This window comes from Hesperophylax consimilis, chromosome 8 (genome assembly GCF_061612785.1).
Source record: "Hesperophylax consimilis isolate HC1 chromosome 8, BYU_Hcon_1.0, whole genome shotgun sequence".
In the NCBI taxonomy this organism is placed as follows: Eukaryota; Metazoa; Arthropoda; class Insecta; order Trichoptera; family Limnephilidae; genus Hesperophylax; species Hesperophylax consimilis.
In genome coordinates, this window is record NC_142843.1 from 17706792 (window position 1) to 17726809 (window position 20018).

Genomic DNA, 20018 nt, shown 5'->3' on the forward strand with positions numbered 1-20018 from the left:
CTGGACCTGGGAAGAATTAAAAGCCTGTGTTGGCGGCCTCTCGTGAAATTATCTGGGACATAAAGTCCTATTTTTGACAGAATGTCTGGAATTGATACTAAACCATTCAGAAGCTTGTAAGCCATCATCAATAATGCGACGTCCCGTCTGGAACTAAGGCTGCAGATATTCAGCATTCCCGAGATAAATGCTGTTGGAAACAGCCATGGGTAAAAACCAAACTCTCTCATATAGAGGTATCGTAAAAATTTCTTTTGAATTTTCTCGACCATTAGTACATAGACAGTGTCCTCTGGCCCCCATACCTGAGATCCACTCTCGAGAATGCTACGCACTAAGCTAAAGTAAAGCAGCCTAATGACTGCAAGGTTTGTCAGTTCCTTTGAATTGTGTATGACAAAACCTAACATTCTTGTAGCTGATTTACAATTTTATTTTACTAACCCGTATCAATAATTTCATCGAAAGCCACTTTGCAATGAAAATTCTAATTCAGTGGAAATAGTGTCTCAGGCTTGAGTTACAGTTTTACTGCATTATTCATAAGCAGGTGTCAGTTCGAAATGAAATAAAATTAAAATTCTTTCATGAGAGCGGGAACTATAAGGACTTGAGCTCACGTTATTGACCATTTGAACAAAAATTTTAAACTCATCATAAAATACGCTCATCTATCCACTAAACTAATATAAAAGCCACAGATTGACACATAACATATATTCAATTATTATTCTTTACCTAATGAACTGAAACTACCAGTAGCAAATAAGAATAACAAAATGGCACACACAGTTAAAGAATATTAAGGCGAAGCTTAATGCTAAATCACTATTTTGATTAATCTTTATAACGAATTGGTGTAGGTACATTATGAATACCAAAAAAAATGCTTTACATAAACTGAAGGTTTTCCTATCATTTCGCTTGAGTAGAATACAAATAAATAAATAAATTACCCAATAAAAAAATATAAATGTAAACTACAAAAAAAAAATTTTTTTCAATAGAAATGTACGAACGCGTAAAGGAAACAACTTAAAAAATACATTATTATAGCTAAAATTATCTGTTGACTTGATAACATTTTTTGGTTTCATATAAAATTATTTACAAAATAAATAAAAACCAATTTTGTGCTTGAAATTTAACGTTTCTAGACTATTTTTGCCAACGATTTTAATGCCTATTACCTACAATATAAGGTATATCAAGAATATACACATTTTTGGCTTGTAGCTTCCTCTTAAAGTGCAATGTGTTATTCACAGAAACGTCAATATAATAAGGTTATATCCTCATAAGTATATTATTGTACTTAAGGATAGCTTTATTTTGTATTTAGCTTGGGAAAGGTATTTTTTATATCATTAATCTAATTAGAACACAGTAAATAAGGCCATGACGCTATTAGAGTCATCACGTGCAATGTTTAATCGGCGATCTATACAGAGTTAGGTATAGATATTCTCTGACAAATACTAGTTGAGTTTACCTAATTTTAGTTCATAGTTAATTCGCACAACCTGTCAATCCCACGTCATTATAAATGCATAATTTTGTACTCCATTACGCAAAAAACTTCGTTTTTAATTTTATTAATTGATACATTAGCAATATTTAAAACAAAAATTATTTGGTAATGTGGGACTCACTGGGTACTAAGGCCCCCATTCTCAGAAATAGTAGATGTGTTTAACTGCACGGAATTTAGTTACAAGAAGGCTATAAATACATAACTCATAAATAAATATTAATGTTAGCTTTTATAATTTTTTTGCGTGTGTTCTGTTTTATATTTTCTTTAATAATTTTTAATTCTTTAATGTTCCACTAAATTATTATACATGTGCCACATGTTTCTAAAAGTCCGTATGGCGTGTATTACAAATAAATAATTATAACGTAACTATAATTTAATATATTGTAATGATATCATAGTGGAAACAGATCAATAAAAAAATCGTTTAATGAATAAGTGATTTTAGGCTTAATCATGTATACTGGAAAGTATTTCAACAGACCAAAAAAAAAATCAAAAAGACTAGTACAAAAAATAATTGTGTAATACATATATACATTAATTGTATACGAGCAGATCTTATGAACTGTAGACCTCGATTCTAAAAAGAATATGTTTTCTCACCAAAATTTTCTCTGAAATCCTAAGATTTGTAAGTAGGTACTTAAATACCTACCTACTTCATTATAAACCATAAATATTTTATTTGACTTTTTTATTTCAAATAAGGAATTGTGTGAAAAGAAATGTCTCCATCTCAATAACAATTCTTTTTCAAACTTTCTTCAGGCTAGTAGGTAGTATAATATTGATTATACCGATTTGTCAGCTCATAGTATGAACCGCAATCATGCGAACCCTGGCGGGATAAAAAGGTAGTATGCAACATGTTCACCATCTTCAACCGGAACCGGAACGTAACAAACAAATTAACAGACAGATGAAATGACAAATTGTCGAGATTATACAGAACTTTGCTACGCTTAGTCAATTAGAGCACAATGGTTGTGTGAATTGACATAAGTTAATTGAATCATAAATTACAATATTATTTTTTTTTAGAATCAAATAAATAATGATGTTGCAGATTTCAATTCGGGCAATCTCTTATCGTTTTATATGTCTATTTTTTTCACCAGATCTTTTCTCATTAAATTTTTGCTGACCAGCAGTAGATAGATATTTAAAAGTTAAATGAGCTTATAATATTACAATGACGGTTCTTAAGTTTTACATCTCAATTCACGAATATTTCAAAACAAAATTTAACTAATCATTTTTAAGAACTATAATAATATTTACGGAAAAGAAAACATTCCGAGAAAGACTAAACAGCTAATGAGGATAGCTTGGGTTAGCCCGTCCTATCAGAACAAAAATATTACATTTCAGTTTCTTCGTTTCTTTCCTCTCGAACAACGAGTGGGTCGAACCACTCGACGTTCGAGTAGAATGACTTCATCGAGAATCGAGGCCCAGGTTACCAACAAACTTGTGTTTACTTACAAATTTAAATTACAGAAACAAATATTAAAACCAATATAAATCAACCAATATAAATCAATAAATCTCAATACATCAAATTAATTATTTTTATTAAAGAAATTACAAATATATCAATTATGAACTCTGGGCAAGTAGAGCGAATGAACGAAGAAAGGAGTGTAAGGAGAATATATGACAAGAGAAGAGAATATATATGAGAATATATGTTACCTTATGTTGGACATAAAACTGGCATAGATTTATTATTATTTGGGATTAAAAACCCATCCAAGATATAGGTACCTACCTACGTGTGTATATATATATATATTTATTTTTTTTAATTTTTTTAAAGAAAGACAAACATTCCCAGGTTACGAATAACCCAACAATGTTTGAAAATCTCCTACTACCACCACAGAAAGCCGAAAATGTTGCTTGTGTTGTTATGGAGGACTTAGCCAGCCTAGGAATCGAACACGCGACGCTCGGGTGAGACCCAAGCACTATGCCCACTCAACCACTGGCCGGTTTAAATGCTGTGTTTACAAGCAATGTATATAACACATGCCATCAATAGAGTTATGATTCCAAAGCAACATACGACATAGGTACCACATTAAATTTAAAACATTGTACAAGAATTCATCGAGCTAAATACATACAGAAAGCGCTTCCAAAAAGCGCTTTTCAATAATAAAATTTGTCAAGTACCAAAAACAAACCAACCTTAAATACCTTATGAGTGATAATACTAACTAAAACTTACGATCACACATTTTCCACGTGACTAGCAAGAGAGGATTCATTCATAAACATGCTCTCGTAAATACCCCACTGCTACGCCGACTTTTGCCATGCCATAACCCCTCTAAAGTATTTAAATCTTTTGATCGTGCCACATCTTCCTTGGGCTTCCCCGACGCTTCATTTATAATACTTCTTCTTATAGTGCCTTCTTCTATCCTCAACTATCGTGAAAACCTTCACCATGCAACCTGGAATAACTCAGCAAAACGGCACTCGTACCAGTCACACAGGTTTCGAAGTAATTAAAAGCAAGGAAGCACTGGGTCCACGTACGTAACGTGTGCATTACAACGTTCCCAGGCCAACGTGCACACTTGTCCTACGCACCCATTGCAAATTTTAATCCTAGTATTGCGATATACATTATTATATGGATTTTATATTATAAATCTCTTAACGTTTTTCTAAATCTACCAGTTGTTTATCTACCAGTTGTTTATCTCCCATTTTAACAATAAAACGTGCTTTAAATTTCAGTAAACGCCACAACAAACATAACCCTAACAGTCAAATCACTCGTTGGAAGCCTTCCACCAACACTATATTTCTATCACGCGTTACGTCCCACGCCGATCTGAACAGGGATGTGTGTTGCGTAGGGAGCGTAGGATTGCGTTGCGTGATAGAAAATGTGTTATTTTTTATATGAAACTGAACAAGAGTACCAACTGCTCCCAACCGTCTGGAGCCAGTGAGACTGTGAATTCCCCATGGTAGTGGGGAGGTGAAGGAGATGGGGAAAAGGAAGGTTGGGAAGTAAGAACACGGCCAAAACCATTTCAAGCAACGTTTCAATTCTGACTGGTTTACGAATGCCGCGATTCGAACCCGCGATCTCCAGCTATGGATTATAAGTTGTCCCGATATATCTACACGTTGCGTACACACAAGGGCCCAGTGTGTTCTTACCTTTGAGCTATCTCTACTAAGTCTTCTATCGTTCTTCCCATGGATTATTTTTTGGGAAATTAGGTATTTATTTGTCGCTTTTCATAACGTGGGCAAGATACGGGGTACGTAATAAAAATATTTCAATTGAATTAACTTACGTTATTATCAATTGTACAAATATGGTCTGAGTAAAGTGTGGTAAAAAGTGGGCGGGTTGGTTACCTTTCCCTCTGTAAAACCCGCCACCAGATAGCAAAAGTAATTCAATTAATTAGGCTGTGAATTATTTAAATTGAACTTTCTCGTATAAAATTATCGAGTTCTTCGAATGCCCGCTCTTCGGAACGATCAGTCTAACAAAAGCACACGACTGTATTATTAGGTCCAATTTATTCATTTATTGTAACGAGTGACACGTAGAAAGTTTATGGCATGACGGATGGATCAATATTATATTTCATGATATGAATTTCTGATCGCTTTGTTGGTCTGATCATGCGAAACGATCGCATGAAGAAAATAATAAGATAAATGAGTCTTACCCGTGTTTTTAGTGACAAGATCTGAAAATCCAGGTACTTCCCAACCTCCCTCTTTCCTATATCTCTCCTCAAGTCGGGGGTGCTATAGTCCAACTAACCGCGCACAGAGAAAACTTACTGATATAAAATATTGCTAATTTATTAAAAAATCTCTTCAAATTATTCGTCTTCCCGTTAAAAACGGGACTGCAGGCTTTTAACGAATGAATTGACAGATTTCCTATTAAAATATCAGTAAAACACGAATGCGTTATGACGATATCGGAACATAAAAAATCTAATATGTTCGCATTTCTTTATTATATAATAACAAAATGAACGCAGCTGCATGAACACGTTTTCCGATATATTGTGAAAGTACTAATAGTTTATCGGGAAATTGCATGCTGTTACGTTTTTAACAGGATTTTAATAAATCAGCAATCGACATTTTTCTCCGTGCAGGCGCCATTTTTAAAAATGGGAAAAATGTTTTTCGTCGTCGTTGTGTTCGTCGAGGCTGGAAATTATAATAACGGGTATATTGCAATAAATTATTGTTATCAGATCACAGCACTTTTCGAACACCTATTTTTATGTGATTTTTATACAATTAATATTATTTTAACAGGTAGATTACCTGAATACTACCATGGTGCGCAGTTTGTTATTATACCTTGTTCAATAAACTAAATAAGAAAATACATGGAATGAGCATTAGCCGACGCATTTTTATTATATCATGAGATCGTTGGATGCTGCAGGCATTGACTGCTATAGTGTTTGCATCTGTATGCGTTCACCTATGACCGCGCGTTCCTGGGCTGTGAATGCATGGGATTCTTCTCGTTATCTGCATCCGCGCATTTACCGTTTGTCTCCGTACTCTATGCCCTATCTCTATACAATAGAGTCTATGCAATCTGCTTTGTGGGTCTACGTGGCTGATCAGTCACGGAGAGTTCGAGATGAAAGTAGGAATAAAAGGCAATTATCGGTTTATCATGAGAGCCCGAGGAGCGGAAAGCACACTCGGACATACCGACGAGAAAGAAAGTCAAATTCCCACAGAATAAATTATAGATATATGGTCCATAAAATGCTTATCAAACTAATTTCTGTTGTACGTGCGTTAGTCCTATGTGAAACTCAAATTTGCTGTGAATTTAAAATTGGAACTGATTGTGTGAAGAATTCAGACAAGCGTAAAGTAGGTAGGTACAAACTATTACTGCAACGGCATTTATGCCAGCCTACCAAAATATCAAATTAACAAACTTCAATCAGTGTTTAATGCAGCAGCACGGCTCATAACCGGGGTCTCTAAATATTCGCACATTTCAGAACACCTTCGTAACCCTCGCTGGCTCAAGTTCCATGAAAGAATCCAGTACAAATTGTGCTGGATGGTGTTTAAATCCATCAATGAAATGGCCCCACCCTACATCTCTAAACTATGCGTCCCGGAAAACACTGGTTTGAGACAGTCAACTCTTAGATCAGCAACATCAGCAGCTGTAGGCAGACTGATGGAACCTAAGCGCAAGCCAAATACTAAGTTTGGTGATCGCGCTTTAGTATCTGGGCCGAATAACAAATCCAACAGAATTCAGGTCCAAACTAAAAACTTACCTTTTTAAACTGTCATACCCTTAAATTAAATATACCATTACTGAGAGAAAGTCGAATTATATCAAATTTTCCAATTATGTCCTAAATCCTGTATCTAAATTTCGCCAATAAACAATTAGTTAATGTTAATTAAGTGTTAATCTCAAGTGACCTACCAGGTAAGTATGGTACTGTATATTATCTCCATATATAGTTTCATAAGTGTATTATATATTGTACAGCGCCCTTGAGATGATTTTGCACAAAAACAAAGCTATTTAAATCATCATTATTATTAACATATTATTTTAACAGAAATTTTTCAAAAATTGGTACTGGTTCGACAAGAATTCAGGCTACCCCGTGACCTTTCGCGGGTCTGCGACAGTATAATTTAATACATGTTTAAATATTGCTTGATATTCGATATCTTATAGGACGGTAGTCAAATGACAGTAAGACTAAAATGCAGGGCCTTCGTTATGTTTTACTGTTTATTTTTAAGGAGAGGGAGTGGTAGCACGTGCCATTGAAATACTGGTAGAACGAACGTAGCATTCGCACCTGATATTATAACCGATCATTGACTACATAACCATTTCAAGAATTTGTTTCGATTCTGAATTACTGTTTTTATCGTGAATGCGGAAAAACAGAAAACCATAATTATTATTTTAATTGAGATATATTCATAATTTGATACAATATGTGGTGTATTTATTGCTTATGTAACATAACAGGTATTACGAACCAATGTGGGCTATTTTTAATTAAAATTACACTCACAATATGTTTGATTGCTTAACACCTTATGTTAGACGAAAGTGGAAGTAAAAAAAAACAATCCTGAACAGGTGGTCTTCAAGAACTATATCATCAAATCATATTTATGATTCTATGCATAAGAACATCTGTATGAGGAATTAACATATTTATAAAATAACATTAGATTTCGCTTTTGCACATTACTTTAAGGCGATGCACTACGTCGTGTAATATTTTAAATTGAGCCGCTATCAATAACAACCCTTACGTAGATGGCGATAAGGTTTAAATTAACACCATCCGCCTGTTTTGATTTATGCAAGAAAAAAACATGGCCAAAAAGTGCCTTTTATTTTATTTTGTGGATGTTCAGACATAAATATTTAATTTTTTTCGATTATTTTATAAATAACTTAATTTGTCACGCTATACAATAAAATCATAACCGTAAATGGGTTCGTAAGTAGGAGATTTTGAACTTTAAAGCAGTTTTCATAGGCCTTTACATTATTTTTTTCTGGGCTTATAAAAAGACTTCTCTAAAAAATACTCGATTATTTCAAAGGCCAAGATGTATTCTACTCGCAGTATTTAATTAAAGCATCTGAAACATTTCTAGGCGACCAAATTTTCAAACCAAAAACACATGATTTTGCATTACTACGTATGGCATCGCCTTAATGCACTTCATTGAATTCGTTGACCTTTCCATGCAACAAGGTATTACTAAAAGTCAGGTGAGCGTAAGTGCACTGACATTAACTGTAAGATGCCTCGAAGTAATGGCCATCTGATGAGGTACTGATGAGTGATGAAGGCTGAAGAATGGCGACAACGATGAAAAGTGGGAAACCTTTCTTTAACTTTCATCACGTTTGCACGCAACCGTGAAGAATGCAAAAACAAGTCTTGGCGTCGTAATAATGATGGAAATCGACATGGAAATTTTTTTGATTGAATTATTTATTGCGAGTTAACTAGGATCGAGCGAGAATCTAAAATATTCCTTCGAGTTTACACTTGAAATGAGGTGGCTACCTCATATGCCTGTAAGGAATCTACATAAACCGAGTGCTGCAACTGCGCAGATCGCTAAAGTTAGGTAACGGTCTGCAGCGCAGTCCATTGTGGGACTTTTCTGCCCAGTCTTAAAGCACCCGGTTTATGTCAATTTATTCCTTATAGGCCCACGGGGGAGCTGCCTTAGTAACAATTAATTAACAACTAGTGGACCCCGCAGTGCTTCGCTATTGCTAGTGTCTCCGACTTGTTCCACCATTCACTACTGTATACTACAATGTTACTGTTAAAAAGACAGGTAGATAGATCGGGTACCGCCGACAATAGAAAACACATGACCCCGCACCCATTTAGAACTCCTTGTTTACAAGTTTCCCGCTCCTTACCGCTTTGCGCAACAAAACGAGTAAACTCGTCTCCCGCGTCTTACTGTAAAAAGCGTATGACGAATTTTCTCGTTTCGCGCAAAGAATGTGTTAAGATAAAGATCATGTTTTCTTGGCTCTTAAGACATAGAATGTTAGCCAGAATCAGCCACTGGTCTGATGATAAATTTGATGTGATCGAATACCAAAATGATAATAATATAATTATTAAAATAGATGTTGTATTAGCTTCCTTTTTTGTAACAAATAGAGATATAACCAAATAGAATTTTCTCCTAATAGTAAACATAAACCCATTCGGTTCAGCCTTAATTTTTGTGAAAATAATTAGAGTTACCAACTAGCGTTGTCGTGTAATTGACGCATTTCGCCGTCTTGCTTTAATTTTTTACATAACATCACGGTCAGTAACCCGATATTATAAAAGATTGGCTAATTTGCCGGACATACTTTCTTTCTTGGTAATAACGACGGTAAACATCAACCATCTCGTCATTGTTATTCAAAGGAGATAAATATAAGAAAATCGAATACGAGAGCACGCACAATTCATTAAGTTTTCTTGCGTAATATTTATTAAGTTGTGTGGTCCTACCGCACGCCTCAACCTCTCTTTTTGATATAAACTGTGGTTGAGTGGTATAACAATATTTATACCGTATATAAATGTCAACCACCATAATACAGTAGTGTTTTCTGCCTCATCAACATACAACATCTCTTCAAGCACAGGTTTACATCTTCCTTTCCAAGAAAAGACACTCCAAGCAGCGTATACTCAAAGAGTCAAATATAATAAAGACCCTGAGGTTTCCTTCAGTTCTTAGCGTGCACTTAATATAAAAATAATACATATATATATATACATACATACATATGCCTATACATACATATCAATGTGATAATTAATTTTTTTTTATTTTTTTTTTTTATTAAAAGTATACAATACAGAATATAGTATATTATATAAAGCATTGTACTCCCAGGAGTTAATAAACTCATTGCGGGAATGATACGCATTACATGAAACATATAGCTGTATGTATTAAATGGACATATGATGGGACATACACAACATTATTATTTCAGATAGTCATTAATAAGATGAAGTTTGAGCATGTTAGTTTGGGTCTTTTTACATTGACTTGCACATTTGATCTCGTTGGGTAGTTGATTATATTTTGTGTGAGCTATGTATTCTAGGGAATATATAATATATTTATATATTTTTAGTTTGGTGGTCGATCGGTGTATCGGGAAGATATGTTTGTATTTGAATAAAGGCAAATATATTTAAAACACTGTTCACCAAAAACAGGGTTTTTCGGTGAAGAACATTGCCAATGGGTGCCACAAAAACAACAAACAAATCATTCAAAAATGAATCTCCTAAATGCGTAAAGCACATATTATCAAAAATAACGGTTTGCATATTCGCTTTGAATAAAACCTGAAACGGAGAAATCGCCATTTCATGTAACGTTGGAAAAGCGTAGTATGCAAATATAAGAACCTATTCTGCAGTGTTTGAATAAAAGATATTTCCTACACAGGTTTATAAGCATTATAATAAGCTTCCGCGTGAGTAAACTTGCGCATAAACGTAAGAAAACACCCCACGGAACATGGTCTGAAGCTATTTACGTGCAGTCTATAATAAGTGTGTAATTAAAGCACGTATTAAGTCCGTGCCCAGGTGTGAGAGCTCATTTGCAAACAATGATAGAATTATCTCCCATGCTGATTGCACACACACAGATCTATTAGATTTTATGGCCAAATTAAGCTTTCCCAGCATTTCAAATAATATCACGAAATCTGACGGAACTGAAACCTGCTAGTTGTACAATAATTATATCCTATTAAACAAAATCAGAAGATGAAGTAAATTTATCTTGATAATGAGATTAAGGTAATTATAATGATTATTCTTAGAACAAAACAACATCTTAACCACACAGCAGAAAATCTATGTGGGTAACTATTATATCCCATCTTTTTTTATATGGCGACTCTTGAAATTTGCACAGCTTTTTTCGTGTCTAAAATAAAATATGTAAAATCAACTACCCATAACCGCCTACCAAATTGATTGTTGCATATTTCAGCACGAAACAATAAATTTTGGAAGCGGTTATGGGTACCGCCACCCCGAGAACCATTTATTCGATAACCAACACCTCTGCCATAGGTCACCCCAAGTGTTTCGCTACGTTTGGTACTTAGCAGAGGTGCCCGAGTTCATGGGGTGAGGTTTATTATTATTTAGGATCGGGAGAGACTGGTTGAGGTAGTTTTGACCTCTCCAGCCGGACTCTCTCGACCCATCGCCTTGCACCGCAGTGGGAGACATGGATTCATACGCCCTTCACTCCTGGACACATCGACCCCCAGATTCCTATCCACCCGTCATACATATTCTTCTTTTCAGAACTTCCTTTCCTTAAAAAAAACCCTACACACAATATCCCCAAAGATGACATAGGCCCCGAAGGAATAAGAAGTGTTTTTTTCTCAGAATTTTTAAATTGCTCAGTAAGAAGAAACATGTGTTGAAACCTCGGGCGAAGCCGGGCGTAAATAATTGTAAGTACTACGTTATTTTCTGCACGAATTAATCATACCTACAATGTTTCATGATTTATTAAATCGTCTGAGTGTTTTGAATTCATAATAATATGACTGAAAAATTATTCTGCATTCACATTACTCTGCACTATGCATTTATATGATTTCAGGTCATCTGTCTGAAAGAAATTGATAAAAACTAAAGTACTTAACTAAATCGTGATTTTATACATCATGTTAGCCAACGGGCATAGGGAACTCATTTTACTGGTTTTTTGTTTAGAAAAAATGACTTATTGGAAAATGCCTGTCCCGATAATAAATAATTATCATAATTGCCTTCAAATGTACACTGAGTTACAACCTACATACATTTTATTGATCGACACATTACTTGCACAATTTTAGTATTGGGTACATAATGCATACAATATGTGTTGTATGTTATATGGGGGCGTCATATGGTTACATACAATGAACATGAAATCGACGGTAGATATTAACATTCCGAAGCGCATTGTTATTCTAATCATAATACAATCTCGTTTTAGGTATTAGGGGCATCGATAAAAACATTCCTATAAGAGATAAACAAAGGTACATTTGCACAAAGGTGTAGGTACCAAGAGCATTTAAAAACATTACTCGGTACGTACTCGTGTATTATTTAGACACATTATGAAAACCAACAACGACCTGACCTTTTGAAAATTATTTCAAAGTAGAAACCGATTTTTCAGGAACAATGTGTTATCTTGTTCTTAGCTTACCGATTCTCTCCGTGGCTGGAGATCCCGCTGGAGTTTCTCAACAGGATAACTGTGTCGCCATCCGAACAGCCTGACTATCTTCCCAGTCACGTGATCACAGCGAGGTCCCGAGTCCCTCATTTTCTCGCATCACTAGTTTCCCGCACTGCACCAAACAAACAACACCACTTCTCGCAGCCTTCGCTAGATCTACTGACCAACGCTCGCGTGCAATAGTAACATTGAATGTTATAATAACTTATAGCTTTACCTAGAGAAACTAGGTAAGCAAGAAAAATATCTGAATAGGAAAAACAGATTGAAATATTGGTTGGTGGAGCGCACAGGGCACAAGACCGCCTGTTGCAGTAGTCGCAGTGCCTCACCGTATGCAAAAATCGCAAAGTGACACGATTCTGTCAAACGCGGTAACCTTACATTTTGTCAGACAGAGTTGGACATCACAGATCGCAGTTATTCGACTCCGCAGTTAACCGCTGAATGGTTGTTTGGTACGAACAAAAGACGAGCCTCTACAGCTCGACAGTCTACAGATCCACAGGAAGGTGTATAACAACCAAGTGCTAACCAGTACTAATGGCCGTTAGAAAGATAACGCGCTGTGATAAGTATGAATTATCACGAGGAATGTTATATAGGATAACACTGCAGTCAAACTTCTGACATTTGTGTCGTCCATACTAGTACAATTCACTATTCATATTCACAAACTATGAAACACATTAAAAGGGTAAACGGAAGAATGGGCAAACAACACCAAGTGAAATCGTATTTTGAAGGCTCTTATGACAGGCGTTGCAAATATTATATTACTCACACAATGTTTGTATTATCGAAACGGCTTAATTTAGGTAATTTAAACATTTTAATATGAAATTCAGAAACTTTCACACCATTCCACAGCCAAGCTGCAACTAAACTACATGGAACCGTTTTTAATAAAATGTTAGTAAAACAAACTCGGAGGCTCCACACTTTTTCACTCGGAACAACAATAGTCTGTTGGTATCTCAGGTGGGAGAAATACCTGACACTTCTGAAACAAGAGTCATTAAACACACATCAGCCGATGTTGTTTGTTTAGCAAACACGGCACTGGGAACTGTGGATTCCGAGTTGGATAAAACACGAAAATATTTATTCATTACGCTCTAACGGAAAACTGCTTCAAAACACCCGTAAAGCGTAAAGCGACACTGTTCGGCTCTATGCAGACGTCTTTCCGCTGATTTTTGTGTTGAAAAGTGAATGAAATATCGCCGAATTGAGAAATAGAAAGGTACACGCCGCGGACTGGTAGAGAAGTCGGATTGAACAATAAAAGTTAGCGCCGGTAGTGAGGGGGGGGTGGGGGAGTGGCCCCTCCCGCCCCCCGCCAGCAAGCCCCAACCCAGGGGAGCACGGAGCAATCACCTGTTGCCACTATAGACTGACGTTAGTACCTATAATAATAAAAATGCAGAAAGCACAGAAATAAGTACGCGCACTAACGGCAATTGCCTCGGACTGAAGTAACGAGGTGACGTGCTGAGCGGCCGACGGTTTTACCGCAAAGCACACTTTTTAGGCGGAATTCGGACGAGGTTTTCGGTAATTGATAAACATTTCATTACTAAATATTATAATTGCGACAAACGTCACGAGATATGCGAAATTCCGAAGCGGGATTGAATAATAAAGATAGCCGTTATCATTATGTGTGCGACTTGCAACTAACACCACCTTAAAACAACTTGATAAGTAATGCTACGATATTGCAGAAAATACGGTAAATTTTCATTGATGATTCATTTTTCATCGATCTGTATCGAATGTTTGAGCATAGAAAACAAAGAGAAAAAATACTACAGAGCACAGAATTTATTTTTTTGACGTCAGTGATTATGAATTATGACCATATTTACGGTCTCGGAAAAACGAGTAGGTAATAAACACAACTGGTACAGGCTACACCCGTTGAGGAGGTCTCATGGTTTCGCAGTTGCTATAATCGCTAACAATAAGGCTGATGGGTGGGGGGTGTAGCGTGTTGGGAAAATTCCAGTGATATCGAAATCATAATGAAAAGTAATCGAAAAAATGCCCTGAATAATACATTCGAAATTATTAGAATTAATGCAGCTGGAATTCATAACCTGAATATTTTCCGTTAAAACTTATTTATATCTTTTTAAAATTACTTTAATTTGATCACACATTAAATGTGAAAAATCACTCCAAAGTATTTATCGTTCAAATCTTTATGTTTTCATCGTGTTACGTAATTTTTTTTTCTTGTTTATTCTAGATCTCGGGGAGGGTGGTGCAATCCCACGAGCTCCATATTATACATAGAATGTATCAAGTAAATATAAAAATATTGTAAGATAATACGTACACAGTAAAGAAAACAAAATATAATGATAATAATAATAATACAAAAAAATAATGCGAATAAAGTTTTTTAAAAAGAAAAAATATATTTATTATACATATATATATTAAATATTTATTTATATTTTTTGAAATATGTAAAAATGTTTAAAGATTATATATTTTGGTTGCATGTTGAAGGTAACGAACTAAAAAGCAGAAAATGTGAAAACTCTGGAATGATGATTTTGAGCGTCATGAAATGTCACAACTTTAGCAAATTATGTACTAATAAATGGTGAATAAGTTTATTTTTGCAAGAAAATGTTGACTATGAATCAGAAACTAGTTTATAAGTTACCAAAACTCAGGAATCATGAATTTCCAGGTCAACTATTTTCAGCTGGCCAAGTCATTTCCATCACATTCCATAGCACTATCAATTTAATTCAACAATAAAAACCGATCGGATGCCATATTTAATCAACAGACGATGAAGGGTGTAAAAGCAATATTTTTGTAATTTTTGGTATAAGTGTCTTAAGAGGGGCGATTCCGGTTCTATTTAAGGAATTGTCCTTAACCTTAAAATTAGTGACTTGTTCGCTGTCATCCGAGAGAATTGAAACAGCTGTTGAAGAAAAAGTCGTTCATTCATTAAGGACAATTCCTTAACCTTATGTAGAACCGGAAACGCCCTTAGTTAGCAAAAAAGTCGTTAATTTTATGGTTAAGGACAATTCTTGACGATGACGAATTATTGTATGCAGTTATTTAATTATATTATACTCCCATACGGTATTTTACAAATATACGATATGTAAATCTGTAAAATATGTACATAATAATTTAGTGAAACAATAATCACGAAGTAAAATTTGCATTTAAAATTATATAGAACCATTCAGAAGAATAGAATTATACTTACCTTAATTGTTATTTTTATTAAGGTAGTTATTATTGCCTTCTTGTAATTGTATTCCGTGCAGTTGAACACATCTACAATTTCTGCGAAAGTATTGCCAACTGCATGTAATCTAGGTACAAGCGAGAGCTAGGACATCTAAATGACTCTGATATTGTGCTTGCAATCAAAGAGAATTTTCGATCGAAAGCAGTTCGAATTGGCATGTTGAAGGTGATAAGACTCAGTAAATCAGGGCTGTCTATAATTCGCAAATAATTTTATGAATTATAATTAAAAATTATAATTATAGATTTCTGTCTATAATTTTTTGTACTTAATGAAATATTAATAAATAATGCAGGTGAATAAAATGTTATGAGTTGTTGGATCAGCTTCAACGGCGACCCGGTTCGGTGCGACGCGCGACGGCTGCCATGTCGGCGAAAGGTGACTGGGTTCCTTCGCAGTTTGTTGAACTTTTAATTCAAGATTAAAGGCAAAAGTGGCGTCACCAAACGAGAATTAACCGGGCACTTTGATAACAAATAATAATAAATTGCACATATGAATTTGTATTAATTTGGTTACTAAATTTACGTAAGAGATTATTCAAACAATCAGTAACTGGTTCGAAATAATTATAACTGGTATTTTATCTGCGAAATTCAGAAGATACAATGTACCTACCTATAAATACTACTAGTAAGACGAAAAACATTGCACACAATTACATAATTTGATAATTTGTTAGTAATGTAATTCATAACATCATCACGAGTTGCCTGAAAATGTTTTATATGTAAAACATAAATTTAAAACCGATATTATGTATGAATATAGGACCCACCACAAGAATTAATATTTTAATTATTTAACGTAATAATAATTATCAACCTGGTGGCGTTTCTTCATGTTATTTATTATCTAGCAATAAATCATATCCATTCTCATAAATGATTTGTTACCCTTTATCAATGGCTAATATTTTTACTATCCGGCTATGCTGTTTCAAGACACTTTTTGTCATTAAATAATTTTAAAATATGAAACGCAGTAGGTATCTTGTCTTACTGTGTCAAAGTTTCGTAACGCATTATAAGTCATTATACAAACAAATATATAGATGAAAATAAGCTGTTTACCTGGAAAGATCACACTGAAAAAACTGTTCAAATTTAACGACGCCAAAGCTTATTCTTTAGAGAGATTTTACTATAAAAAAAACCATTAAAAAGTATTTCTATTAAAACATATACATTGTTATTAATAGATGCATTTAAAAATAAACGTAGAGGTAGTCTTTTTTTTTTGGTTTTTACTGAGGATTGAACCTTTCTCCCCAGGATCCTGAGTCAAGCGCGCTAACGACTGAGCCGAATCCCGAATGGGTAGGACCGACATTTATTTCGTACTTATATTAATTGCTGTATTGTCATTAATATTTCAGAGAAACGCGTGTTCTGCAAAAATCACTGTAAAAATGTATTATAAGTTTGTACAGCGCCCTTGAGGTGATTTTGCACAAAAACGGCGCTATACAAGTCATCCAATTATTATTATTGAAGTGAAACTTCTTTCGGGGACGGAGTAAAACCGAGTCAGGATCGACACGAAAATGCGGGTACCCCCACCACCGCTCACCGTTCACTGTCCCTCTCTCACCATATGCGCTTGTTGAGGTGGGGGAGCCGCTCACGAACGTTCTCTCCCGACACGGGACAACAATCGATGCAGTTTTTGCACGATTCATTAAGGATTTAAGTGCTCATGTATATATCTCGCACTTTAGTTACCATAACCCAATTATCACGACATTAGGAAATGATATTCATGAAATTGACAATGAAAATGGCACATGATTGGTAAATTGTCATTGTAATTTCTTTGTAATTTTTAATTGTAATATTGTTATTTATGTAATATTGTATACTTGTGAATAAATTGAAAATTTTTGGAACTATACATTAATCGAACGTCATTCATCTATAAGAAAATATTAGAAAAAGCAAATCCATGCTTCGTCGTTGAATTATTTAACCTCTAATTTTCAAACTAACCTAAGAGAGAAAATAGAGATGATGAAATGAAAATAGAGAGAGAGGAATACTAGAAGTTTCACTTCTGTCTTGCGTAGGCTTGACACACCCACTTTTTATTATCTGCCGAGTTTCAGCTCGGTCGATATTAATTAATTTGCTGGACAATTTGTATAGCGCCGCTTTTTTGAGCTTCACCTCACATATGTGGGTTAATTTCAGCTTCCAAGATTTGCTTTCATTCAAAACAAAAGTGAAATTCAAATATGTATTTAAAAAATAAAATGTTTCTATTAATACTATCATGAAAAGATAAAACTTTAGTAAATAATTTGGCATCAATGATTTTTTTCATTAAATTGAATTGTATTTAATACGTATGTTCTAACGTGTAGATATTGCATATCTGGTAGTTATTTTATAGTAAGATGTACAGCGTCCTTGAGGTGATTTTCAAAAAAAAAAACGGCGCTATATAAATTTTAATATTATTATTATAAGAAAATCGTCAGGACAGCGGCTCTCAACCTATGGTCGGAGAGATTGAAAACTCTTTTAGAAATTATACAATCACAATAGAAAACGTATTCTTCACACACGCAATAATGCGTGCAAGTGACTTACTCAATACTGTACACGTTTAGTATATCTTAAGGCGATGCACTACGTCGTGTAATATTTTAAATTTAGCCGCTATCAATAACAACCCTTACGTAGATGGCGATAAGGTTTAAATTCCCGCTTAACACCATCCGCCTGTTTTGATTTATGCAAGAAAAAAACATGGCCAAAAAGTGCCTTTTATTTTATTTTGTGGATGTTCAGGCATAAATATTTAAATGTTTTCCGATCATTTTATAAATAACTTAATTTGCCACATTATACAATAAAACCATAACCGAAAATGGGTTCGTAAGTAGGAAATTTTGAACTTTAAAGCAGTTATATTTATATTATGTCATAGGCCTTATACATTGTTTTTTTCTAGGCTTATAAAAAGACTTATCTAAAAAATACTCGATTATTTCAAAGGTGAAGATGTATTCTACTCGCAGTATTTAATTAAAGCATCTGAAACATTTCAAGCGACAAAATTTTCAAACCAAAAACACATGATTTTGCATTACTACGTATGGCAACGCCTTAAGTGTAACAGGCAAACGAAACTTTATGACTTTTCCGACAATTTTTTGTGTGAAAGGGGGAGGAAGCCACCTAACGAAAAAATATATATTTTAACCAGTTGTACCTACTTAGGTAGACCAGGTTGTGCCTATTATCTTTATTAATAAGAAGAAGAGAACGGTTGATATTGAGAGGTTTGAAACAAGTTCGTAAACAATGTAAATCACTGATTTACGAGATACGTAGAATGACAAAAAATAATTACGTTTATTTTGCACGAATATAATTTGCATAACAAATGGGTACGTGGTTCGAATTAAAAGTAATTATTCAATATGGAATGGAGATTTGTGTTCATGGCTGTGAAAGTAACACAACATGTTATAATGAATTATATTATTACGATACCGTAAGCAAGTTGACAAAAATAATTACAAAATAACCAGAGCGTGCAGAGCTGTAAAAGCCAATCGTAGTTTGTAGGTCACAGCATCATAGCCGACTGTGTTTAATTGTGACTCTTCGAAGACGGGTTAAAGATAAGCTTTATATGTTTATTTATACAACTATTAGAAAAAATAATTATAGACGAGCAGCAAGATCAGATTGATCAAGTGCAGATTACGGACATTAAACCCAGCGAAGAACAAATAAAAATCGTTACTTTTTAATGAATTTTTCAAAGAGCTTTTATATATTAATTACTTAACAATATCGCCCTGATGTAAACACCACAATTCAAAAATCTATGTCTTGTTTGATGACGAAACGGGTTTGATTAGTACCTAACGAGATCTGGTTAACCAGTAAAAAATTAACCAGGTACTCCCCACATTTCCTAATGCTTCCCTAATTTCATTTCACAACATTTCCCTAGTTCCACTACTATCTTCCATTTGTCTTTTATTTTTAATTTATTTCTACGGTTCTTTATCATATAAAGTATTTTTTTCTATTTTACTTCTACCATAGTGTAAAATCATCACACGAAGTTAGTGCACTTTACGCCCTGCATATTTTAAAATACAAAATAATCTATCTTCTTTTCACTTAATTTTTTTTTCAGCTTATATGCCAACTAAAAATCCAAAAATATCCACATCATTTCCGCTCATATAAAACTATGCTTCATGGTTCCATGCTAACTCAACACAGTGACTATTCAACACACCTTTAAAAAGTGATATAGTCATTAAAAACGATGAAAAAAAATTTTTTTTTATTTTTTTTTATTTATTATTTATTGAGTTAG

The 20018-nt window shown here is 34.3% G+C and overlaps 1 protein-coding gene across 10 annotated transcripts in view; it reads right to left on the reverse strand.

Annotated features, from left to right (window-relative positions):
- baz (par-3 family cell polarity regulator) overlaps positions 1-20018 on the reverse strand; it is a 116305-nt gene that overhangs the window by 53913 nt on the left and 42374 nt on the right. For 2 of the 10 annotated variants that reach the window (XR_016302541.1, XR_016302539.1), the window contains exons 1-2: positions 13164-13760; positions 12347-12626 (exon numbers count right to left, since the gene is read on the reverse strand). The exons of 1 other annotated variant lie outside the window; for it this stretch is intronic. Coding sequence is in view for 6 of the 9 variants with exons in the window: in XM_089634973.1 (XP_089491099.1) it covers positions 12347-12466 (120 nt within the window). In the remaining 3 variants the exon portion in view is untranslated. Of the gene's footprint in view, positions 1-12346; positions 13762-20018 lie in introns of those variants that run through there. 7 more of the 10 variants (XR_016302540.1, XM_089634973.1, XM_089634978.1 and 4 more) reach the window with 7 other exon arrangements.